The sequence below is a fragment of the Diadema setosum genome, chromosome 9, assembly GCF_964275005.1.
Source record: "Diadema setosum chromosome 9, eeDiaSeto1, whole genome shotgun sequence".
Lineage (NCBI taxonomy): Eukaryota > Metazoa > Echinodermata > Echinoidea > Diadematoida > Diadematidae > Diadema > Diadema setosum.
The window spans coordinates 29813272-29841268 of record NC_092693.1 but is presented as its reverse complement, the minus strand read 5'-3'; the positions used below and the strand labels follow the sequence as shown (position 1 = coordinate 29841268).

The 27997-nt window shown below is 39.9% G+C and overlaps 1 protein-coding gene across 1 annotated transcript; it reads left to right on the top strand.

Annotated features, from left to right (window-relative positions):
* Window positions 1–7: 7 nt before the first annotated feature.
* On the top strand, window positions 8–27997 carry LOC140233291 (hyalin-like). Its single transcript, XM_072313400.1, has 7 exons — window positions 8–125; window positions 6773–7156; window positions 18163–18411; window positions 18839–19087; window positions 19502–19750; window positions 20171–20419; window positions 27939–27997. Exons 1-7 carry the CDS (start codon window positions 8–10, stop codon window positions 27995–27997), a joined length of 1557 nt encoding a protein of 518 aa, XP_072169501.1.

The following is a 27997-nucleotide window of genomic DNA, read 5'->3' as shown; positions in this document are numbered from 1 at the left end:
TCTTACGATGAATCTTCACTTTAGTGGTAATATTGCCATTCCGCAGAGACTTGTTCTTATCGGTCACCCACCGAAGTGTATCGGATCGCAGTCCGATGAGTCCGGCCTGGTTGGTCAACTATCGGGTGAGTGTCAGACATAAGACATGTCGCTCGTGATCCTCATCAGACTATCTTGCCTCATCGGATCACCGCCCGACATAATCTGACACTTACCTGATAGTCGACCAACACAAATCGGATTCATCGAACAGCGATCAGATACACTTCGATGGGTGCCCGGAATAGTTAAACTCTGCTTCCGATGAGTGACCGATGAGAGAAAATCTGTGGAATGGGATTATAAATCACATAATGGCCAATGAATGTTATGTTTGCGATATAATGATTGCAATGATATATAATTGCCATGTAACATACATACAAAGGTACATGCATTGTAATGGAATTATACATGGGCCAGGGCTCAGAATAGTGAAATTCTTTACTATTATCATATAAATTATATAAAACATAATCAGGATGTCTGTGTAAACAAATCTGATTAATCATCGGTTTCAATAAAATAAAAAGTAAGATATCATCTAAATATATAAGTCATGACAGTTATAAGCATTACAAACTAGACTTGCAATTTGATACTTGATGAAAATAATTATTAAATTATTGATGGTGTAACCGCACTCGATAAGATATGATTATAAAAGAATTGGAATGTGACAGAAATAGTGTAGAGAGTAACGGTATTCCAGTAAAGAAAGACATTGATGTGGAGAGATAGAGAGGAAGAGACATTATTTACGTGCAAAACTTTCGTGTCATACATTAACGCCAAATTTAATCTGATAATTTACTCCATACTGATTACTGCACATACGATATTGCTCCATAAGATTACTGCATACGGGAGCGAATTTGAATATAAAATAAGTGTTTTCAAAACAGCTACTCTGTTTGCATGGCTTGTTCAGATTTAGGCCAAAAGCATTATAGCTTAAAAGGAGAATAAAGCCTAAAATACGTGTTGACAGAGTAAATGGAGCAATATTAGCAGAATACATCACTGAAAGCTTGAGGAAAATTGGACAATTTGTATATTTTATTTTATAATTTGAATATTAATAAGCTTTATTCATGATCATGTATGAATATGCATTTATGTAAATATATAAATTCTGTTTGAGCTAAGAAGCTGTGAAGCTGTGGAGCTGTGTCTCTTTTTGCAATCGATTTTATGGCTGGTGTTGAGTGTATGCTGTGGAGTCGTATGATTTTGCACGATGATATGAAAGGGTAAATTATATCAGCATAATGCAAAGAATATAACGTATGACCAGGGAGGTGAGTCACCTCCCTGGTATGACCTAGAGATGTTTAGCTTGGAATGGGCGTGACAGTAACGCATGTGAGCTTACGTATATTTGACACTTAATATTGTGGAGCTGTGGAGACTTACACTTTTTTTTTTTTTTGCAACAGATTGTATGGCTTACAGTGTGGAGTGCATGTTGTGGAGTCGTGTTTTTGTTTTGTTTTTTGCACGATGATACGAAAGGTTGATACGAATATGATTATGCAAATGCATATGACAGTAACGTATGGAGGATTAAGCATCATTTCTAGTGAATTGTGGAGTAGTGGAGCTCCAAGATGACTAATATATGAATAATTTATGGCTGGTGTTGAGTGTATGTTGTGGAGTCGTATGATTTTGCACGATGATACGAAAGGTTGATATGAATATAACTATGCAAATTCGTATGACAGTAACGTATATGTAGGATAAGTCATCACCAAAAGCGAATTGTGGAGCAGCGGAGTTCCAACAAGATGACCTAGCATATGAATATTAATGTATGCAAATACGTATCAATAATTCATGGTTGTAAAATCAAGCATACTCAGGTGGGACTTGTGGAGCTGTGGAGAGCGAGACTCTTGGAATGATTTTCTATGGTTATTGCGAAATTGGGTTGTAGAGTCGTATTCTTGCACGATAATACATACAGAAAATTTGATATCATTACAGGTATTCAGTGTAAATGTGTAAACACGATGCAGGATCATAAGAAAGGCCTATGATCACGTACCCGCTGAGCAGCGGAGTCGTGAAGCAGTGGAGTTCCAAGATGATGCAAAATGTATGAATATTCATGAGTTGACATCGCATGAACTTGAGGGTTTATGTGGAGTTTATGGTGTGATGGGGTTGTGCGCGTTTGTAGTATATCAAGAGAGGAAAAAATAGTATGACACGAAGACGAAATCGTACTGAATTTTGGGGCTAAGTATTAATGGGAGAAAGGAAGAGAGATAGGGAGAGGCGGAAAGAGTAGGATTATAAAGTCCCATTGCGTGTGTACAGTGATTGATTGACAGTGTGGGTCACGGGGAAAGGAGAAGAGAGACAAGAATCATTGGAGCATGAAGTAATGTACGTGTGAGCTCTGTGAACTATAGTATAAAAATGTATATTAATGAGCTGAATTTATGAGTATGTATGCTCATGCAATTATGTAAATATGAATTGTTTATGCGTGTGGAGCTGTGGAGAGTGACTCTTTTTGCAACCGATTGTATGGCTTGCGTGGAGTGTATGTTGTGGAGTCGTATGATATGAAAGGGTAAATTATATCAGCATATTGCCACACCCATTCACAGGCTATTATATCTCACACTCATACATAATTCATATATATTTACATAAATACATATCATGCATATTCATGAATTCAACTCATTAATATTCATGATCTGTGGAGCTCCACAGCTCCACTGCTCCACGAGGTGCGAACGGGTACATGTATATGCTACTTGGGCATTTACAGCAATCCATAGGCCTACGTGGCTTCCAAAATGACCATCATTTCTTGTTTTTCTAATAACCATATGTAAACCCAATACAATTTTTTATACATAGTTTGAGACACAAAGAATCTAATAAAATACTTATTAAGAGATTTTCAAGCACACAAGTACCAATAAAATCACTTCAGCAATTCCCGAAATCCAAATTTGGCTCCAGTATGGTCGTCATTTCCAGTTTTTCTTATAACTTTGCGAGTAGGTATAACCCCAATACATAATTTAAATGTCTAAATATATGTTTTGAGACATAAAATACTCTATACAATGAAAATACTTATCAAGGAATTTTGAATAACACAGGTATGCAGATGAACAAATTAGCTCGAGTTCTTCTCAAAATTCAAGGTGTCCACAATTGCCGTCACTTGTACGTACCTACCATCAACAGAGCTCTATTCACAATCACTAATACTTTTGAGTAATGCAAAGCAAATTTATACCTGTAAAAAATATAAACAAAGAAGTGCAAAAATTTTATTCAGGTATACTATTGACACCAAAATTATTTCAGTTTTATGTGGTTATTCATGTCTCAAACAATATTTAGACATTTAATGTGTATAATGGTGTTACTTAGTTGTGAGAATAAGTTGTAATGTGTTTGTATGTGTTTTTCTTCCTAAACTTTTTCCTTCCCCATTCTTTCCTCTTCAGCTTGCCAAACAAACTTGTGTCCAAGTGGAGAAAACTGCTTTAATAGGCCCAATTCTGACGAATCTACCTATGCCTGTGAGTGTTTCAATACCAGAGAGCAAGGATATGATTGCTCAGTCGAGAGTGGTGAGTGAACATATTAAAGGGATAGTATACATGTAGTTTTGGATGAGATGGGGATCCAGCAATAAACATTTTGCGAGATGATTAGAAACCACTTATGAAATATTGAAGAGCATAAAATTCTGAGAGGAACTTGAAGTTTATTTGAGGAAAGTTGGTTTTGATATGGCTGAGATATCCAAAAACAAAGTAAAACAAGGCAATTCTAATAAATGGCGAGTCCCACCTTTTATTAGGAGGATCACATAGTTTTGGATATCTCATTCATTTTATATACAATTTTCTCAAATAAACATTAAAACCTACGTACTTAGAATTATGTGGTCTTTCATATTTCATAGGAGGTTTCTCATTATCTCACAAAAAAGTTGGAAAACTGAAGCCCTATACCAAAACTATATCACCCCTTTGAAGTGTCTGTTAATGTTATGATTGGGGATTTAAGAATTCTGTTGGCATATCATATTGTTGAATTGATAGACTGGCCTAAAAATATTAGTTTTATCAATTCATCCCTAAATCCATGCTTTTCTATACAGGAAAGAAAAACAAAACAAAACACGCTCACGATTTGTTTGCCCTTTGCAGTATCTAGTGATAAAGATGATACTACAGTACTTTGTCAAACCAGCCCTCTCTGTGTATATTATGTATGATCATGATGTTTAATAAGCTCTTTGAACTTGTTACTCTTTGACATTCTGGATTCAGACCCGATTCATTCATTAAGGCGGTGTCACACCTGTCCGGGCAAGCTACGCGGGCTTGTGGCGAGGAGGTAGTTTAAAGCACGTAGAAGATTTTCCGCGGGCGGATAAGAATATTTGCAATTTTCGCACTTGTTTCTTACTTATTAGACGCGTGCTACTTAGCTTCTACTTGCGTGCGTTCCGTGTGACTCGCGTGAGAGCTTTGAAACCGATCCATTTTCTGTTACGAGCGACTTACGGGGATTGCGAAGTACCTGCTTTGGAGTTGCCTGTGAGGTGCTACCGGTAAGGGTTTCCTACTTGTGTTCTGCGCGTTCCTCTACGGGCAACTCCCGTGACTCTTCCAGAACAAGTTTTGAGCATGCTCAAGGCCTTGTCATACCGTATCTGGGGAAGTTTTGCGGCTTGACTTGCGGGGAAACAAATTTGCTACCCGGAGCTCTCCGCAGTTGGCCCGAACTTGACAGTACCTAGCACTTATCTCGTCCTTAGTTGCCCGAAGGTGCGCACGCTAGTCCAATTTTCCCGCAGCAAAGTTTTGAGCATGACCAAAACTATTTCCGGATGAGTCGCGAGGATTGCCCGAAGAATTCCACGCAGAACACCCGCAGGAGGGCCGTAGCCGCCGCAATTCACAGGCATTTGACCCACTTGAAGTAGGTAAGTTGCCCGCTGATCTATGCCTATGTGAAGGGAGTGCGTGCCATTTGTGGGCTCATTCTCTTCTTTGTCCTCTGTCCTCTGTGGCGTCGAGGACTACCTGGTCCCTTTCGGACAGGACTTCATCCGCCGAATGGACTTCAGCAGCAATTTGATGCATTTGCTGTTAATCTTCCGGGCTTTGTGGCTGTCCATCCACTGGACGTTCTCTGCCCTTGTGCACTTTCCGTCTACGGGGCATCTTCACTTTTTGAAAGCTAGTTGACAAATTATTGTTTGCCCATCCACTCGAACCAGCCTATTGTTCAGGCTAGCACTCACCTCGCAGGCGACTAGTACGCAGATAACACGCAGTTGTGGCGCAGGTACTTCGCAGAGCCCGTATGTCGCCCGTAACTGACATAAACGAAGCTATCACGAAGCTATCACGTGACACCCACGCGCCTAACACGCAGTTCAACGGAATACACGCAAGAAGGACTTAGGTATCACGCGTTTATCATGTAATACCCACGCCAAACTCGCCCTAAACCTTGTCCGGCCGCAGAAATTATTCTGCGTGCTGAAAAATCCCCATACGCAATAAGCCCGCTTAGCTGGTGTGACAGGGCCTTTTTTGGCAGCGGGTAAATAGAGCCAGCGTGCGCACCTCCGGGTAACTACTTTTGAGATACATGCTAGGTACTGTCATGTGCGGGTCATCTGCGGGGACCTCCGGATAGCAAAAATGTTATTCGGAAGTCGCACGCAAGGCTGGTGTGACACGGCCTTTAACAACAACAACATGTGTTATATGCGAGTAATCTGCGGGGACCTCCAGGTAGCAAAAATTGTTCTTCGCAAGTCGCACGCAAGGCTTGCCTGGAAAGGTGTGACAGGGCCTTTAATTTTGCTGAATTTGTGTACAAAACCTGGTGACGAGGGCGCTACTGAAATAAAACAGTGCTGTTGGTCTGACATTTATGTAAATAGAATGGACCAGCTCGAGTACCATCGCTTGTTTGTGCAAAACCAAACCAAAACAAAACGGGAAAATGAGGGGAAAAGAATGAACATAAACCATAACGTGAAATCGCTAAAGGCGACTTGTATGCCACCCCGTCATTATTACATGGTTCTCCCGATATGTTTAAAGTAGGCCCCCATTTGGACAATGTGGAAAGACAGTTTCACATAATTGGCAAAAAAAAAAAAAATGCAATAATTTGTTTGTCACAAATGTGTTGAGTGTTTACTTTCCTTGACCTAGCTTAAATTTATATCTCTTCAGGAAATTGAGCATTTTCACTTGACCTATGACCTTTGCCCTTTGACCCAATGACCCTGTAATGATCCCATGGCTTAGTAATCACTAACTGGTAGCATCCCTTTTTGTGACAATTCTTTGAGCTATTTTCAAGATACGGGAAAAAATTGTAATATTCCAACATTTTCACCTGACCCCATGGCCAAAATCTTTCCCTACCTAATTATTCAGCAGTAATGCATGAAACGGATAACATAACTGCGAATATTGTTGTTTTATATCCTCACTGATGCAAGAATTTTGTAAAGACTTGCACTGACTGACATGACGTCTTTTTATAAAATACGCTCCAGTTTGTTAAGAGTTGTTTATTTTTATTCATTTCTTCGTCTTTCTTTCTTTCTCTTTTTTTTTGGGGGGGGGGTGGGGTTGGGGAAGTGGAGATCATGTTGACGCGAGTTGAATTCTTGACGGTATTACTCACTATAACCTTTGTTTTTGTTGGATTGCAGATAGTGAAGCAATAGAGACGTGCTACGGAACTGATTGTTCTTCTGGCTTTTTTACATCGCCGAACCACCCAGCAAATTACTTTCCTTATGACTCTAGGCTTTACCTCCTGTTTGTCCCCGAAGCGACTGGGTTTTCTTTTGAATTCAGTGGAGAGTTTTGGGTTGAAACAGACGAGGACTACCTCTACGTTGGGCCGGGCCTTTCGTATGGTGATATTTCAAACATAGACAGTGGAAGCCAACCAGACGACGATATCTTCTACCTTGTTGGCACTGAAATACCGGCGTCCTTCACGTTGAGTGGCACCGACTCTGCCTGGATGTATTTTGCCACTGACAAAAACATCGAAGGCGCAGGCTTCAACATTACCTGGTCAGCTATTGGTGAGTGCAATACCACCATTTACACGTAGCATTGTAAATTGTCGGCATATGTGCAAAATGGTTCAGTCAATGCAGACGAACGACGCGACTCCGGCTCCACGCACGAGAACGATGTTGCGTTTCCCGCGCCCAGAACGAGCGCAGGTGCACTAAAGCAAAAATAAGAAGTAGGCCTATTACGCCCACTCTTGCCTTCTCATTGTCAGTCCGTTTGACGTGTTTCATATTTTTCTGAATGCTCTTCTCTATTTCCGGACTCTTCTGTATTTCCGGGTTCTATATTTTTGGCGAGCTGTATTTGTGATAGACTATAATTCAGTCGTTTCGTTTAATTTTGTGGTTGTCTATATTTCTGAAGTTGTCTTTATTTCTGAGGTAGTCTATATATTTTCAACACTTTCTGTATTATTCTGAGTGAACCTATATTCCTACGATTGTCTTTATTTTTGGGGTTGTCCTTATTTCTACAGCTAGATATGATTTAGTCGTCTGGTTCGATTTTGTGGGGGTCTATATTTCTGAAGTTGTCTTTATTTCTGTGGTGGTCTATTATTTACAACACTTTCTATAATAATTCTGGGTGAACATTTATTTCTGCAATTGTCTTTATTTTTGGTTTGTCCTTATTTCTACAGCTACATCTGTTTCTGAAATGCTCTTTCTTTGTGTGTTTCTTAGTTTTGCAGTTATCTTTGATTCTGAGATTTTCTATATTTTTGTGTTATTTCTGAGGGTTTTTTCTTCTATTTTTGTAATATCATTCGTTTTTTATATTTTATTTATATGAGCAATATATGGTTACTTATTTCTGATTCTTTCTTTATTTCTATCATTGTTTGTTTACATTTCTACTATTAACATTGGCCCTTTTGGCGGCCCATATGCTGTACTTTGTCATAACGGATATTCAAAAACTTACTTTCCTTATAAATAGCAGAAAAATACATCCACTTGAACATCAAACAATGTGAATTTTCAATGTCTGACCTACAGTAATCAAGACACTAATCAGGACACATTGATCGCTCAAATTGGAAATCCAGAGAAGAGCTTATTTTGAATAAAATAATATTTCTTCTCGCAGCTTATTTACATTGTACATGCAAATGACGTTTATATAAGATTGAGTGACCCAGTCAATTAGGTGTGCCGCCTCTCATAGCTATGCATAATTAAAAGAGAATTTAGACTTTTCCTGTCCTGCGAGAACGAAAAGTCATGGGATAAAAAAAGAAAAAAAAAATTCTGATGGGCACACTGGGTTACCCCCTCCCCCCCCCCCCCCCGAAAAAAAAAAAGCGCCGCCACCAGCCAGCCAGCTCGGTCAGCTTCGGTAAAACTACACAACTCTCATTTCCCATTTCCTGTTTGTTTTGTTTTGTAGTTACGGTAGTGTCGTGTTTTTTTGAGCTGACAGTGCAGGTCCAACAATGACCGATTGAAGTCAAAGCGCGATCAATATCATGAGTGGAAATCAATTTGAAGTCTCTTCATGAAACGGGAACATTATCTTTAATCAAAATTCATAATCGATTTGATGTGTGTCACAGTTGTCATCGCATTGATCTGAGGATCAATCACATCTTTCGCTTGAAACGGGCCCCTGTGACGGCACAATTCAGGTTCATTCGAACTTGGATGCAATCCTCAAAGATCTTCTTTGGTAATGATCGACAGTTAAGGCTTAAAGCAGTACTGCATCGTCGTGCAACCCTTATGTGCATTTGTCAATGATATTGAACAACTTATGTTTATTCATCCTTTTATCATTCTTTGAAGCTGAATTTGAAAAAAAAAACCCTGAAGTCAAGTCCCTAATGTTAATGGCCTGCCCAGAAACAAACAAACAAACAAACAAACAAACTAAACAAACACAGAACACTTGAAAACTGTATACCGGGACTGTCAATCTGGTATTGACCAAACAAAATCGTCCAATAACACTGTCCACTACGTGCACTAATGGTGTAATACATACCTAACATAGGTTCTTCTTTTTTTTTTAATTAAACCACCATGATCATAGGCGTAGCCAGGATTTTTTAGAGGGGGGTGTTTAACCCTATTAAGCCCAAGCTATTTTGACCCCTCGCAGGCCCGGGGGGGGGGGGGGCACATTGTGCCCCCTCCTTTATAACTTTTTTTTTATTATTTGATGTATCGATGTCATATTTGGCACATGGGTAGGGTAACTCATACTCTACACGACTGTACATTTGAATTTTCTCAAGGTCACCCATGGAGGGCGCTAGTTTCCAAAATATAAAGAAATACATAGGAAATGTGCTAAAAAATATGATTTTTCTGCATAATTTCTTTATCCCCATTACATATGTCTTATCATAGACCAATCATTTTCATATTTGTCACAAGTGATAAACAAGTGGAATCTTATTATTTGTTATGGTTGAAATTTCTCAAGGTCACCACATGGGGGCGCTATTCGTGTCAACATAATAATACATTATGAGACCTGAGATGAAATGTTTGGGATGGGTACATGTACAGTTATGACATTTCATATTTGCATAATAGTGGAATTTCAAGATTACAAATTGAAAATATGAAGAACTAATGATGTTAGAGGCATAGCTTGCGTGAGGGAATCAAAATATCACAAAATAGAAGGGCAATCTTTAGAAAGTATTATTGTTTTCAATTATCTCTATTATATCTATTGTTTTATGCCTTTGTCACATAAAAACACAGGAAATAATAAGAAAAACTTTCCAGGACCATAATTACTTCAAATTTTACTCGCTCAACAAATTTCAGCCAAGAAACACCCATTTCATCCACTGTAATGCTCTTAAATAAAATGGGAACAGAAAAAAGATGCAAAATCTGACTGACATGGTTGTCAGTTTATGGTTGCCATGGCAACCAGCAACATCAAATATAGCTGAATTATATATCAAAATGTTCGCAATAAGATTTTAGGAAAAGTCACCAAATTTGGTTGAAATCGGATAAAGGGCGAAGGAGTGGCAAATGAAAATCTGGTAGGGGGCATAATGTGCCCCCCCCCCCCGACACCGGGCGTCTTTTATATTTTTTCGTAAAAGACGCACGGTGTCAATTCGTTGTGCGCTCGATGGCTGTAGAGAGCACGCGCATCATCCATACGGGGAGTGAATCCGTGGCCCAAACACAGCCCGGACGCAGCAGAAGTTTCTCATGCAGTAGCCTACACTACGTCGTGTCTGTGGGCTCCCAAATCCGTATGCTTTTGCCAACGGACGTTGAACAAGTGCAGAGACTCCAACTCTCCCGTTTTCGACGGGAGATCTCCCGCCGAAAACCCATTTTTGCAAAATCTCCCGTTCTCCCGTTTTCTCCCGCCCTGGCTCTTTGTCTCCCGTTGGAAGGGATTTCTTACTTATTTCTATCGTATGTTGAAAAAATAAGCCTTAGATAGCACAAGAGAGCATCTAGAACCCTAGGAACTTCGCGCTTCGCACACATCAAGTTGGAGTCTCCCGTTTGCTAGGGGTTTCAGGCGGGAGAATCTCCAGATCAGAAGGTGCTTTGGGTTGGAGTCTCTGCAAGTGTGTGTGTGTCAACGGCGTAAATCCGTGCTGAGGAGTGTGTGTGTGTGTGTGGGGGGGGGGGGTGATCGGCGATGGTCACCATCACCACGATTACAAGCCCATAACCGGACGGGTGCAGCCAGTGACGTACCGTGGCGGGTTGGTCAAGACAGGGGGAGGGGCACCTCGTGGAAAAGTAATTTTGAGGGTGTGTATGCATGCTTGTGCGTGCGTGCGTGTGTATGTGTGTGTGCGCGTATGTGCGTGTGCTGTCAGTCTGGAAACTGTAATGGGGACTGCAATACATAACGGAATATGATACATTCCACTGCGCAGTCATTTTTTTTTTTCCTTATGGATTATGGAATGACGGTGTGAAACGTCAAATTACTGGCAGCAACATCAGGAGAATTACATAACAATTGAAATGAATGCGAGCGAGCGGAGCGAGCGAGGTTGAAAATTTTGACATTTTACAGTCCCCAAACTGCCGTTTGTAGCTATATTTTTTCGCTTTGGAAATTAAGTGGGCGCACCGGACGCAACTGCTGGCAATTACTGGCAACGACATCAGGAGAATGACGTAACGAGTATATGCGAGCGAGCGAAGCGAGCGATCTTGAAAATTTTGACATTTTACAGTCTCCAAACTGCCGGTTGTAGCGATATTTTTGTCGCTTTGGAAATTAAGGGGGCGCACCGGGCGCAACTGCTGGCAATTAATGGCAGCGACATCAGGAGAATGACGTAACGATTATATGCGAGCGAGCGAAGCGAGCGAGCTTGAAAATTTTAACATTTTACAGTCCCAAAACTGCCGGTTGTAGCTATATTTTTTCGCTTTGGAAATTAAGGGGGCGCAACGGGCGCAACTGCTGGTAATTACTGGCAGCAACATCGGGAGAATGGCATCACGATTAATGCGAGCGAGCGAAGCGAGCGAGCATGAAAATTTTGACATTTTACTGTCCCAAAACTGCCGTTTGTGTAGCTATATTTTTTCGCTCTGGAAATTAGGGGGCGCTCCGGACGCAACTGCTGGCAATTACTGCCAGCGACATCAGGAGAATGACATAACGATTATTATGCGAGCGAGCGAAGCGAGCGATCTTGAAAATTTTGACATTTTACATGCAGTCCCAAAACTGCCGGTTGTAGCTATATTTTTTCGCTTTGGAAATTAAGGGGGGGGGGGGCACCGGGTGCAACTGCTGGCAATTACTGGCAGCAACATTAGGAGAATAACATAAAGATTATAATATGCGAGCGAGCGCAGCTAGTGAGCCTGCAAATTTTGACATTTTACAGTCCCAAAACTGCCGTTTGTGTAGCTGTATTTTTTCACTTTGGAAATTAAGGGGAGGGGGGCGCACCGGGCGCAACTGCTGGCAATTACTGGTACCAACATCAGCAGAATGGCATAGCGATTAAATGCGAGTGAGCTTGAAAATTTTGATATTTTGCAGTCCCAAAACTGCCGTTTGTAGCTATACTTTTTTGGCTTTGGAAATTAAGGGGGGATGCAACGGGCGCAACTGTTGTCAATAACTGGCCGTGACATCAGGAAAATAGCATAACAACTAAATGTGAGCGAGTGGAGCGAGTGAGCTTGAAAATTTTGACATTTTTCAGTCTCAAAACTGCCGTTTGTAGCTATACTTTATAATAAGGGGGGCGCACCGGGCGCAACTACTGGCAATTACTGGCAGCAACATCAGGAGAATGGCATAGCGATTAAATGCGATCGAGCGGACCGAGTGAGCTTGAAAATTTTGACATTTTGCACTCCAAAAACTGCCTTTTGTAGCTATATTTTTACGCTTTGGAAATTGAGAGGGTAGTCAATGGTGTCGGTTTATGTTCATGATTTGGGGAGGTATGACCAGCGAGGGGACGTCGAAGTGACCAAATGGGGGAAGGATATCCAAAACCTGCACTTTAGAACATCCTCTAATATTATTGTTTGTGTTTGTGTGTGTGTGTGTTTTATATACATGAAAAAGTTAGGAAATAGCCCAGGTCAAGTCTTATTATTGGCAATGCAAGGCATTTTGATATAGACTAGTATGTAAAGCAACACTGCAAAATCATTAATGATCTAGCTTTGATATAATAAACGAAGCGTAAGGTACAAAGGTGTACATTCTACATCAAATTGCGCAACGTTACAGCGACTCTTTTTGCCGTTCGGATGTTCTGAGTACACTGCACACATCCTGCTTATATTCAGAATGCCAACCAGGAATCATGCTGAATCGCAATATTTTGTCGGCTCCGGACTTTTTGCACAATGTTTCACGTTATATACCTCTTTAATTATGGTTACAAGAAATCTTAGAAAAATATCTTATTTCTTGATCCCCCTTTCATGTCGATTTCAAAAGCAGTTTAGTAACCCTTGAATTACCATTTTTGGTAAGTTTTTTATTCTTTTTTTACGAGCGGATGCGGGGGGGGGGGGAAGCTTGGCGCCCCCCCCCCCCCACACACACACACACATAACAGGGATCGAATGTACCACTGTTTTGCATGAAATATAAAGTATGAGGGAAGTGGCAGCAAAAATATGAAGACTTTTTGTTTTTGTTTGTTTTTTTTTTCTTTTGCTTGTCAGCCGACTTTTGGTGGAAAATCAGACTTTGAAAGAACGAGGAGTTTTTGCTGTTGTTTCTCTTATCTTTTGATTTTCTTTCTTCTTGACTGACAGGTGATTTTGACCCCCCCCCCCTTTAAAAACGTAGCATAGCCCTGAATAATGCCCAAATATATTCAATGAAATGGTAATGTGGATCTCCATTTCTTTGTATGTAATAACGTACCGGTATTATCGTCCTGTAGGTATTGTATTTTTCTATTTTCTTGATTTAAGTCAATAAAGCAATCATCCCAGAGGCATCGTTCTGTAATGATGGTGGGTGGGGGAGGGACTTGGAGTTGGAATATCTGTGCGAGGGAGCGGAGCGACCGAATGGGGGGAGGGTGTGGGAGGGGGATACCCCCCTCTCAGACGAGGAAGATTTTGCATTTTCAGACCTGAAATTAAGCGATCTGGTGCACACTTTTGGTGAAATTTTGGATTTACATGTTTACAATGTAGGCCTATAGGGCTATACTATTTGACGTTGTCAACGTCTGGGTCATACCTTATGTTGATATTACTGTCTTTGCGAGCGAGCGAGCGAAGCGAGCGAGCGCTTGAGAAAATTATGTATACATTATCCAAAGAGGTTCTATATATGTAATAGAGCGCGCGCTCGCATACAGAAGCGGGGCCAATTGAACGACCCGCCGCCATTAGCAAAGAGGTCGACTACCAGAAGACTGAACCCGGAAGTGCCTATAGTAATACACGTAAAGTACAGTTTCGAAGATCAGGTTGGGTTGGAAAAATCATTCTAATTTTGAGGAAAATCAATATTTGTCCATACTCCATATGCCTCCGGATTTTATAAGACAGATATATTCTCAACACAGTATACTTGTTTTGATGAAAAAAGGACTTGCTCTAATGTGTCAAATGTGTGCCTTAACATGAAGCCAAAATTGCCAAACAGGCATGATGCATTCATACTACATATAAAGATTGCAGAAAGGTACAGTGTGTGCTCTTTGGTATGGGAGTACTGATTTCACAGAATGTATGTCACTTAGAAACATCAGACACACATACAACACACACTCACACATACATACAACACACATTCCCACACCCACTCACACACATACGCACACACATGTACACACCAAACCACATTTTTTTTTCAAATTCCTACACACACACACACACACACACAAAACACACTGTGTGTGTGTGTTGGAATTTGAAAAAAAAAATGTGGTTTGGTGTGTACGTGTGTGTGCGTGTGTGTGTGTTTGTTGTGAGTGTGTGTATGTGTGTTTGTTGTGTGTGTGTGTGTGTGTGTGTGTGGGAGTGTGTGCTGTATGCGTGTGGGAGTGTGTGTTGTATGTGCGTCTGATGTTTCTAAGTGACGTATATTATGTGAAATCAGTACTCCCATACCAAAGAGTATACACTGTACCTTTCTGCAATCTTTATGATTTAGTATGAATGCATGAATGCCTGTTTGGCAATTTTGGCTTCATGTTAAGGCACATATTTGACACATTAGAGCAAGTCTTTTTTTCATCGAAACACGTATACTGTGTTGAGAATGTATCTCACTTATAAAATCCGGAGGCATATGGACAAATATTGATTTTCCTTACAATTAGAATGATTTTTCCAACCCAACCCCATCTTCGAAGCTGTACTTTACGTGTATTACTATAGGCACTTCCGGGTTCGGGCTTCTGGTAGTCGACCTCTTTCGTGCGCGCGGGCCACTGTTCAATTGGCCCCGTTTTCATTTGTACGCACTGAATGGTGAGCGCTTACTCTATTACATTATAGAACCTCTTTGACATTATCCTACAAGACTATTCAGCTCTGTTACCTGTCTGGAGGCGGGCGTACGAACGTCATGCAATATGCCAAAATTGATGCAATCACATTTCTGCTTCCTCCATTTTTTCCCTCAAATTTCGGGGGGGGGGGGGTGATTGTACAGGCCATCCCCCCTCCTCCATTTCGGGGGGGGGGGGGATATATCCCCCCCATCCCCCGGGATTTACTCCCATGGTGTGTGTGTGTGTGGGGGGGGGGCAATGCACGGTGCAATGTGCGTCCCTCAAGAACATACATGCATCCCCCGGTAATATTGGAGGTGTTCAAAAAGTGGCATTAAATGCAAATAATTTGATATTAAATGATTTTAGACATTGAGTGTAAAATCTTAGTCGATACCTAGTTGAATCATTACAAAGAATCTTTCATTGCAACAACTTCCCATTTTCGTCTTGCACAGATGCACTGCGTTGGCGAATAAAATATTCCCACACCAGACACTACAGAACAGAACTAACTTAGGTCTGCTGATACTGGCACGTCATGACAGGGCTATTAAGAGTGTCGATCGTGAAAAAATTAGGAACTTTTAGTTTTGTGCGCCTCCGCCAACAAAAAAAAAAAAGGAAGAAAAGAATAAAACCCGGATATGAATGGGTCTAATAATTATATTATCAAAACTCATTCAAATTATTTTTATCTTCAAAATTTGTGGTCAAATCTGAGACAGAGTAGTTTAACTTTGGAGGAATAAAAATTATTCACTTTCCGGAAATGGAAGTGGCAGCTAAAGGCTTTTGTTTTTATATTAGTGTTAATAGTCTGGATCCCCCCCCCCCCCCACACACACACACACACAAATTAGCTTAAATTAACTTCAATTATTAAGAACAAAAAATCAAAATTTGAGGCAGTGCATTGTGTAGCGTTTTTTCTCACTTTATTTTGGGAAAATAAGGAAGTTGATAATTTGGCAAAAAGCCGAAAGGTTCAGCTCCCCTCCCCTCCGCCGGCGAAATTGTGCTCGTATAACCAATGTTACTACTAGTAATAAATGTATGAACCATCGGTATAGTTAAGACTTAAGACCCCAATTTCATGAATTACTTTTACAAAAGATAATGGAGAGGGGAAGACCGGATAGATCGCCGTTTTTGGTGTAACGCCTGCCATGCATAATTATGGAAAAGGGCGCAAAACAGCATTGGATAAGTAACCGACGCATTTTGTGTATAAACAAATGGGAGAACCTGACCCAGACCACACCCGTTTAGCCAGGGGGACGATGGGTGTGGTCGCCCCCAAAACGCAAAAAAAAAAGGAAAAGAAAAAACATGAAGAAAAAAAGGAGTAAAAAAGACAAGAAGGTGAGGAAAAGAAAGAAGAGAAGAAGCAGAAACGTCGATGCTTCGATAATACACAAAGCGCGTCACAGAATCGGTATAGCATGCATTGCACACACATAATAATTGTGCATCATACACAATTTACGGTACCGCGTACGGTATAATAAGGATCTTTAGATTTTAGACGCGCGGACGTTCAAAGAGAAAAAACAAACATGATCTGAGTGTGCGCAGTAACTTGATCCGCGCTACTGCGCACGCTCAGATCGTGTTTTTTTTTTTTTCTCTTTGAACGTCCGCGCGTCTAAAATCTAAAGCTCCCTAATACCGGTAAACGGTGAACATTATGCGCAATGTATCTTCGCGATTCGGCCAGAAAGCAACGCAGGGAAGAGAGAGAGAGAGAAAGAAAATGAACACAAAAGAAAGGAAAGGCGGAATTCAAAACGGAAATAAAAGCGGTAAAGACAGCTTTTGTTTCATTTTTTTAACATCTAAACATTGTTGAAGAGGGGTGTTGAACAGCTCAAACACCTCCCTTTTGCCCAAGGGAGGTGTTTGAACACCTCAAACACCCCCATTTCGGCAAAGGGGGGTGTTTGAACACCCAAAACACCCCCCCCCCCCTCGCTACGCCCTTGACCATGATTGGTCTAAACGCGTCACATAATATGCATTTTTTTTTTTCGCGCAGTCCGCATGCACATACGTGAAACGAAAAGTGATAATTGCGCGTTCAAGCTTCAGCAGGGATGTGACATAATTATGTCTATGCTGATGGTCTCGGAAATACTGGCAGCTGCAACTTCAAAGTTACAGTACAGACACGTATGTTTTCATGACTCATGCTCAACATCAAGTCATAATCAGTATTTCCGTCCACTTTACCAGTAATCCGTATGGAATTCTTTGAATTGTGTCATATTTTCACTTCAAAGTGTGTTTCCTGAAAAAAAATATATATACTCTCAGGCTGGTAGTTAGGATTATAACTATAGTCTTTTTATGTTTCAATGCTGAAAACTAGAAGTGTCCAGTAAGTAATTCTCTCTCTACCTGTAATTTATATGGACTGAATAGAGACCCAACGTGTTGTGTAGTATCTTACCACACAAACTGACACTATTTGGTATCTGAGAAAACACACCGTACTGTAAGAACCTGGGATTACATGTTCTACCAAGATCAAAGGAACAAATGGAATGTGCATTACTGTCACATGTCTTAACTTTGATTATGTACAGATGAATGTATCAGGTATGATTCAGTGAAATTTGTATATAATCGTGATGTGTACAAGTCAAAACTTTTATAATTATTGATACTGTTTATAATGAAATGACCCCTGTATAAATGGTAATTTGTGATTTGTAAAAAAAAAAAAAGTTTAATGTATTCACAAGAGTCCTTTGAGTGGTTCACAATTTACAAGCATGCTTTTCAGTGAACCTCTCAGTTCTTTCTTTCTTTTTTCCTCCAAACATAACTTTGTATTTTGCCGGTATGCATGTATAATTTCGTATTTGTCAACCATTATCTACCATGTAAAGTCGAATACATGCCTATGTTATATCTTTTGATTCATTTCGTGTTATGTTTGAGGAAAAAGAAAGAAGGAATGAAATAAATGAAATGAAATGAAATGAATTTGAATACATGTATTTTGCATGTTTCAATCATATGCAACATGAATGATAGCACAGTTTATATCCTTTATTATTTCAGAGCATACAACAGGACCTGTGGTGACTTGTCCACCAAATATAGTCAGCACTGTCAAGCTGGGTGTAACATCCACTGCAGTGACATGGAGCCTGCCAACTGCTACTGATGTCTCTGGTGTTACCGTTTTTCAGTCATCCACCCATTCCCCTGGAAGTACTTTCAACGTTGGAGTAACTGATGTGACATATGTCTATGCTGATGGTAGCGGAAACACTGGCAGCTGCACCTTCACAGTTACAGTACAGACAGGTATGATGTCATTACTTATACTCATTTTCAAATCCTTTTAAGCTCTTTCTGTTCGATTTGATAGTGAACGTCATGGAAATTTTAGATTGGTGCAGTGTTGTTTTTTTTTTTACGTGTTCAAAATGTGCCTTTATTTGAGAAAATATGCAAACACATGGGGGAAGTTTATATTATGAATCAATATCACTGAAACAAGTGGAATGCATATTATAATTACAAGTAAGTGTTACATGTCTTCTTTACTATGTACATTTAAAATGAGTCAGGTATGCTTCAATGCCGTCTGTGTATGCCTGATGTGTCGTAAAAGCTGCAAGTGCCAAAATTGTAAATCTCAAATGAAGTAACCCCTGCATAGATGATACTTGACTATATAGTATACAAAAGAAGAGATAATTCAACCATTTCATATCCTTTATTATTTCAGAGGATACAACAGGACCTGTGGTGACTTGTCCACCAAATATAGTCAGCACTGTTGAGCTGGGTGTAACATCCACTGCAGTGACATGGAACCTGCCAACTGCTACTGACGTCTCTGGTGTGGCCGTTTTTCAATCATCCACCCATTCCCCTGGAAGTGCTTTCAACGTTGGAGTAACTGATGTGACATATGTCTATGCTGATGGTAGTGGAAACACTGGCAGCTGCACCTTCACAGTTACAGTACAGACACGTATGATGTCATTACTTATACTCATTTTCAAATCCTTTTAAGCTCTTTCTGTTCGATTTGATAGTGAACGTCATGGAAATTTGAGATTGGTGCAGTGGTTTTTTTTTTACCTGTTCAAAATGTGCCTTTATTTGAGAAAATATGCAAATACACGGGGGAAGTTTATATTATGAATCAATATCACTGAAACAAGTGGAATGCATAATACATTTAGGTGTTACATGTCTTCTTTACTATGTACATTTAAAATGAGTCAGGTATGATTCAATGTCGTCTGTGCATGCCTAATGTGTCGTATAAGCTGCAAGTGCGGAAATTGTAAATTTCAAATGAAATAACCCCTGTATAAATAATAATTGACACGCATAAAACAGGAGAGATTATTCAACCATTTCATATCCTTTGTTATTTCAGAGGATACAATAGGACCAGTGGTGACTTGTCCACCAAATATAGTCAGCACTGTCGAGCTGGGTGTAGCATCCACTGCAGTGACATGGACTCTGCCAACTGCTACTGATGTCTCTGGTGTGGCAGTTATTCAATCATCCACCCATAACCCTGGAAGTACTTTCAACGTTGGAGTAACTGATGTGACATATGTCTATGCTGATGGTAGCGGAAACACTGGCAGCTGCACCTTCACAGTTACAGTACAGACACGTATGTCATTACTTATACTCATTTTCAAATCTTTTTAAGCTCTTTCTGTTCAATTTGATAGTGAACGTCATGGAAATTTTAGATTGGTGCAGTGTTTTTTGTTTTTTTTTTTTTGACCTGTTCAAAATGTGCCTTTATTTGAGAAAATATGCAAACACACGGGGGAAGTTTACATTATGAATCAATATCACTGAAATAAGTGGAATGCATATACATTCAGGTGTTACATGTCTTCTTTACTATGTACATTTAAAATGAGTCAGGTATGATTCAATGTCGTCTGTGCATGCCTAATGTGTCGTATAAGCTGCAAGTGCGGAAATTGTAAATTTCAAATGAAATAACCCCTGTATAAATAATAATTGACACGCATAAAACAGGAGAGATTATTCAACCATTTCATATCCTTTGTTATTTCAGAGGATACAATAGGACCAGTGGTGACTTGTCCACCAAATATAGTCAGCACTGTTGAGCTGGGTGTAACATCCACTGCAGTGACATGGAGCCTGCCAACTGCTACTGATGTCTCTGGTGTGGCAGTTATTCAATCATCCACCCATACCCCTGGAAGTACTTTCAACGTTGGAGTAACTGATGTGACATATGTCTATGCTGATGGTAGCGGAAACACTGGCAGCTGCACCTTCACAGTTACAGTACAGACACGTATGTCATTACTTATACTCATTTTCAAATCCTTTTAAGCTTTTCTGTTCAATTTGTTTGTTCATTTCCATCTGAGAAGATGGCTGGATAGCCCATATTCAGCTACGTTTAGCTGGTCTTCCATGCGGTCCAGTTGGATGTGAGTTGCGGGACCGCTTCACCGGGTTAAACACCCTGCTCTTTGCGATGAATAAATGAAGCGGGATCTTTTACGTGCATGAGTTGTTACTCTCTCACACACGGGACCTCCATTTTATAGTGAACGTCATGGAAATTTTAGATTGGTGCATTTTTTTTTTTAAATTAAACCACCGTGATTGGTCTAAACGCATCACATAATATGCATTTAATGCACGCAAGTGCAAGAAGTGAGAAATGAAAAGTGATATTGCGCGTTCAAGCTCCAGCAGGGATGTTACTGCACATTTTGGTAAATTTACCAAATTGTGCAGGACATGGCGGCACGTTTTGGTAACTTTCTGCTCCTCGACAATCATCACAAAAACAAATTGTAAGTTCAGTTGGTTTTGTCCCCCACAGAACGAGTTCGGTAGCCTAAAGGCCGTGTCACACCTTTCTAGGCAAGCTACGCGGGCTTGTTGCGAATAAGTTTTTTTTTTTTTTTTTTCACCATGTAGGAAAATTATCTCGCCCGTCGTTGCCCGGAGCTGCGCACGCAAGTCCGATTTACCCGCAGCACCTCGCAGGCAACTCCCACGCAGGTACTTCGCAGTCCCCGTATGCGGCCAGCGCGGCCAAGACAATGACATTCTGTCATTTCTGTTGGACTTCTGCCATTCCTTCAGATGAATTTCTGAGTTGTCAGCCCAATGCGCCTGGCACGCAGGTCACACAGAATACCTGCAAGAAGAACATAAGTAGAACGCATCCAGCAAGTAAGACACATGCACAGCTCGCCCAAATCCTTGTCTGCCCTCAGAAATTGTCCGGTATACTGGAAAATCCCCACACGCAACAAGCCCGCGTAGCTTGCCCGGAAAGGTGTGACAAGGCCTAAACATGGTTGAGGGTAAAAAGGATTTGCGTGCGCACCTCCACGCGACTACGGATGAGATACGTGCTAGGTACTGTAATGTGCAGGTCATCTGCGGGGACCTCCGTGTAGTAAAAATTGTTCTTTGCAAGTCGCACGCAAGGCTTGCCCTGAAAGATGTGACACAGCCTGTAAGGCCATGTCACACCTTTCCGGGCCAGCTACGCGGGCTTGTTGTGAGTAGGGATTTTCCAGCGCACAGGAAAATTTTCTGCGGGCGGAAAAGAATGTTTGCGAGTTTCGTGCTTGTGTCTTACCTGCTAGACGCGTGCCACTTACCCTCTACTTGCGTGTATTCCGTGTGACTTGCGTGAGAGCTTTGAAACCGATCCGTTTTCTGTTACGAGCGACGTACGGGTACTGCGAAGTACCTGCGTTTGAGTTTCCTGCAAGGTGCTGCCGGTAAGGGTCTCCTACTTGTGTTCTGCGTGTACCCCCGCGACTGACGCGGAACATAATTTGAGCATGCTCAAGGCCTTGTCATACCGTATCTGGGGAAGTTTTGCGGGTTGACTTGCTACCCGGAGCTTTCCACAGTTGGTCCGCACCTGACAGTATCTAGCGCGTATCTCGCCCGTATTTGCCCGGAGGTACGCACGCAAGTCCGATTTACCCCCAGCAAAGGTTAGGGCATGACCAAAACTTCTTTTCCGGGTGAGTCGCGGGGATTGCTCGCAGAGGTACACGCAGAACGCAAGAAGGAGGCCCTTAGCGGCAGCACCTCGCAGGCAGCTCCCACGCAGGTACATTCTGTGGGTTTTTAGTCCCGTTACCAAAATGTACAGATTGTCCAAAATGTGCAGGCAAATCCATTTTTAACTGCACATTTTGGTAACAGGTGATCCCGTTAGGTATAGGTGCACTAACGGCACATTTTGGTAACATTTTTTTTTTAAACCAAAATGTGCAGTTACCGAAATGTGCTGTAACAAGGGACCCTGTTGTGCGTAATGTAAATGCTGTACATGCAAAGAGGATGTAATAAGCGACCTCCTTACAGCGAATGGAGGCACATCCAGCTCAAAGTACCTAATCTTACCAAGTAGAATTATAGAATTTGGTAGAGTCTATGGCCCGTATTCACGAAGGTATTTTGAATTTAGCCCATTATTTTTATGCAAATTTCTTCTGCGTGAATGTATGTGACTGATTGCGTTTATGCTTAGCTAGCAGATATGAAATGATAACCGTAATACGTTGATACTCGCGTATGAAAGGTACACCTATATCGTGCTGGATTTAGTCCATGGAATAAATCAAATCAAGGTTTTTATTTTAATCAGCCTTCTTAAGATGGGCAAATGAGTCTGATTCAAAATCTAACTTGAACTTTCATTGGTAAACAAACCTTGTGTGTAGGGCCTATGTGCACTGAAATTACCCTAGCGCGCGCCGGGCCGTGCATTAGGGTTAACACCTTTGTGTTATTCAAAGAGGTTAAATGTTTGGTGTTATTTTACCCTGCGTGCGCGTACCGAGCTTGGCTGGAGCACCAGTTTGAAGTCAGACAGTTCTTCAACTTGAGATGTTCGTAACGAAATGACCATTGTCAAACTTGTTTAATTGATAATAGAATGATCGATATTTGTGGAAACGTTATGTAAACAGAGTCTTTTACATTTCCAGTGCAGACGGTGGAGAGAATTGAAACAAATGTGTAGCTTAATAATCATTAATGTAAACAGCGGAGAAGAGCAATATTTATTCATGCATACTGAACGATGATAATAGAGATATTTCAAATATGTCACAAATGGGCCATTTTGGTCCCTATCTCCTATAAGACGTGATTAAACGTTGGTAATGAAGAGAAATTGGTAATATAATGACTATTATATCTGTTTCAAACTGATCCATTGGGGAAATCAATCAATATTCACACACACCTATACGTAATAAGGAAAAAATTGATCATTGACATTTCTAAATAATTCACAAAATTGATCCTTTCAGGTAACTATCTCCTATAGGCCGGACCAAGGGTTGGTGATTTATGGGAAATGAAATGTCAAATGTATCAATTTCACACTGGTCAATAGGGATATCAACAACATCTAATCACAAGCATACTATTATTACAAAGAAAAATACAAAAATTTCCAAATATTTCAGAAATGGTCAATTTCTGGCACCTTTCTCCTATTGGCCGGTACCAAAATTTGGTAATTTCATGATATTTGTAAAAATGTTTATCATATCTATTTTAAACCGGCTCATGACCAATTAAATTTAAACTTACCCATACCTAATAACAATAATTTAATAGTTTCTTGTAATTACTAACCTTTGATCCCGGGCAACAGAAGATAATGTAGGTATCCAAGGGACCTGGTCATTTTATGTTATATTTGTAATATGTAAATTAAGTTTTTAGATTCCAAATTTTCGAGCCCCGCACGTTCTTAATTCAAAAGATTCTGTGCAAACACAATGTTTCCGCAAATATTGAACAAGTCTGATGTTCGATATTTCCGTACGTGAATATATCGAACGTCGAATATCTAACTTCATATTGGTAGCTGGAGCTATGTATAGCTAACTCTAGCTTCTTAGCCATTTAAAGCTACCGACTCGAGTATTCCAAATCTGCTGCAGCTTCGTTGTGACTTAATCTCGTGACAGGTAGCAATGCCTACACGAATAGGGACCATCGGCCGATTGGGAACATCATGACCTGAGTTCGTCTCTCTTTACTGGTGAGTAATAATATTATTTTATTATGTGTAGAGCACAATTCAAAACATCTGTTAGACTCCATTTCTAGGCTGATGGAGGAGGGATATCTTACCCAATTTATCTGTGGGTCACTCCCATTCAGCGATTAACGGTTTTGATTGTCATTGACATCACCAGGGAGGTGGGACATCCTGCTAACATTAATAGTGTGTGTATCCAGACAGTACTATGAATGTCTGGTTGCATGTTTGGCCCTGGCTGTATATTTCTTATCGTTACTAAAGGATAACCCTCTGAAAATCTTTGCCATGAGATAAATTTCAAAGACTACAGTGATGGTTTTAGATCTACTACAAAGTAACAGGAGTACTACACTTCCTGTAGTATTACTCTTATTCTTAGGTCTACTTCTTTAGTCCTATAAAACTGTAATAGACCTGACTGTGGATGTTGCCATTGACAAAGCCTTTGCAGCACAAGTCCCTGAACTGACAGGCCTTAATAGATCTACATCTCTTAGTCAGCAATATTTTGCTGGCAGAATCCGAAGGATTTAAAATGGCTTCTATCTGTTGGTGTTTTAGAACCTGGCACTTTTTTTCCCTTTTAGCAGAACATGTCGAGTTCGAAGAACAGGCATTCAAATATAATAATGATTTACATTTCCCTAAAGGAAGCATGCAGGCAGCATGTTGATAAACAGAGCGAAATACTCCCTTGAAAAGTTGAAAGTTGCGCAAAGTTTGCCATTGCTATAATCTCCCAGAATTTACTTATCAAAGATTCATTTTTTCCCTCCACAATTGAAGTAAAAGCGTGTGTAGACTACAATAAAATAATGTTTGACTTGTGGTGCGGTATAAGAATACAGTAAAATATACTAAAAACATAATCGGGATCTTTGTTATCTTCGTATGTACATGGATAATATATCATGTAGGTTGTGAAAGAACTGAAACTGCTACACTCGGCAGCCTGAGATCTGTGCTGAAGAAGACCACATCATGTCAGAGTCCATCAACATGGCTTCTCCTTCAAAAGCCTGACACAGCCTACGTACTTGAAGAATCCCAATCAGACATGGAGGATATCTGGTGACCAGAGACAAGGTTACTATCAAGCAATTTTAGATTATTTTTTTTCTGCAGGTTGCAATAAGAAAGCAGACAGAAAAGAAAGAATCATTACAGAAGAAGGAAGAAAGCAGGATTAAGAATTGATTGAAAAGTTTTGTTCTGATGAATAACAAAAGTTAGGAAGAATATATTAACAATCAATGCATGAAAATAATCAATTCTTCTCTGTGTGGGTTGGTTTCAGAGAAATAATTTTTGCATTACTTTAGTCAGTGAGAAAATTAATTCAATTTTTGTTGTACATAGCAGCAATAATATGCAAGAAAATTGTTGCCTTAACCATCTACTGTATATAGATTGCGAAATACAGTCAAAGACAAATGCACACTGAAAAACAATGTGCATGAACTGAAGTTCATTGATATTTTTTGACCGTTTGCAAGTTTAAAGCATCAACATGAGTACTAGTATAATTCATTTTCAGGCATCTGTATAATTATGAAAATATGAGGACATATCTCTGAGAAAAGATATTTACTTCATGAAAGAATGTGAATTTGACTGTCGAAGAGATATTTCACAAATTTATGTAAATATAAACTCAGTTCCCTACCTATCCATATATTTGACTTTCCATGCTGTGATAAATTTTCCATATTTAGCCTTCCACATAACCTAATTCATTTCTTCTCCCACGAATATCAACTTGCATGAATACATGTTTTGAAATTGCATACAAAATTCATCAGTTAACTGTATTGTGGTAATATTCAAGTATAAATGCCCTTCAAGACTGTTCTACGTAGCATAAGCTCCAAGACATTACAATTAAATCTGATTCATTGAGCTTGCCAGATATATGAAGAATTCTACTTGAAAAGTCTTCATTACTAGAAGAATATTCGTAAAACTTGTACAAGTGGTATGCATTCTCTTCTAGAATTTCTCTCTTCAATAGAATCTTAATACTAATGGTTGCTTATGATAGTGCTTTATCAGCAGAAGTGCTAAAATTGCTTAAAAATAGACCTTTTTCAAACAAGATAAGACAGCAGTTAACATGGTTAAGAAAAATAGTAACAATTATATTATGCCAAAGCACATAACGTACTTACCTATCATGAGTTATCGTTAAAATTAAAATTTGTAAAATAAAAATCTCTATATTTCTATAGGTTTGTGATCGCTAGAGTCATTTCCCTTCTCTACCCCCATATATTGCACCAACACATAGTACAAGATTGTATGTATGGGGTTATATAGGAATCACTCTGCAGGTTGGATGGCCCTGCGGTTGGTCGGTCGAGCTCATTTTTAGTCTGAGCAAAGCATATCTTTCATTAATGTTGAACAATGTGTTGCCATGGTAACAACATTTTTCAATAAAAATACAAAAACATTGGGGATGTAGTTAACTCCTTGGGTTTTCGAGCATTTGTCTTGAAATTTGGCACTTAACGTAGATGTGGAAGCTCCTTTTTTGTCATTGTTGAACAGTGCGTTGCTATGGTTATTATTTTGTCAATAGATAGCATACATCAAAATTGCAGATTGAGCTAACTGGCGCATTTTTTCAGCATTTGAACTTATATTTGACACATGTGACTGCTTAGATGTGCAAATTTCATCTGTTGACAATGTCAATCAATGTTTCCATGGTAATAACATCTTTAATGAAAATCATAATAACAGGTGGATTCTTTATGTAACTCACTCAGTTTTTGAACATTTGACACGAGATTTGGCACATGTGACCAACTTTTTTTTTTTATAGGAGCAAAACACATCTTTAATCAATATAGAACAATGCATTGCCATAGTAACATTTATTTATAAATAGCGTGCAAAAATATTATGCATTGAGCTAACTCCCCCATTCAGTGAGAGTTCTTGTTGTCATTTTTTTTCTGGTCATTTTCCTCCTGCATTTATGCTGAATAAAAAAAAGAAAAGAATATCCTGTGTTCTAAAACCTGGTTGTTGTTTTTTTATGCTATAGCTGACTTCATCCCTCCGACTGTTTTAAACTGCCCTGATGACGTTACCGTCAACGATCCCGTTCAGTCAGAAACAGGCCCTGGCGACCTGGATAGAAACGACCTCTCCTGATGGTGTCCTTACCTTAGAGTCTCATGTTCTGAACACACTCTTCAACATGGGCACGAAACTGGTGATATAAGTCTTCAGTATTGCTCAGAAGTTGGCCATATACCTTGAAAAACACAAGATGCAGAGATTTTAAACCCTCGTTTAATCTTGCCTTCACTCTGAACCAGAAGTTGCTGGATTTTTTTTATACATTGGTCCTTTTGTCCTTAGACCTTGTTCATATTTTGTTGCTTTAGGAGTGAAAGTCTGACGATAACATTTATTTCTTTTCTTTCCATTTGCAAAGTTAAATCAATGCAATTCGATGGATAATGGATTACATAAAGTCGGTATGCTTGATTAGCATGAAACACTACGTTACTAATGGTACATACCACGCAGGCATCAAGCATAGCATAGAATATCAACAACATTCTGTGCATGCCGAATTAGGTGACGATTCTTTAGCTAGACCATAACTTTATTGAAATAGGTGGCATATTCCAGAGGCAGACAAAAAAAACCCCGAACAAACCAAAGCTATTAATCGCCAGGGTGAGACCTCTTGAGCATTTGTATGATAGTATGGTATATCTCGTCTTCTTGCCTCCTTATTGTCTCCCAGGTGCAGAAGTCCGCGACACGCTCCCACCGACACTGGCTGCTAGGCAGACATCACTCTGA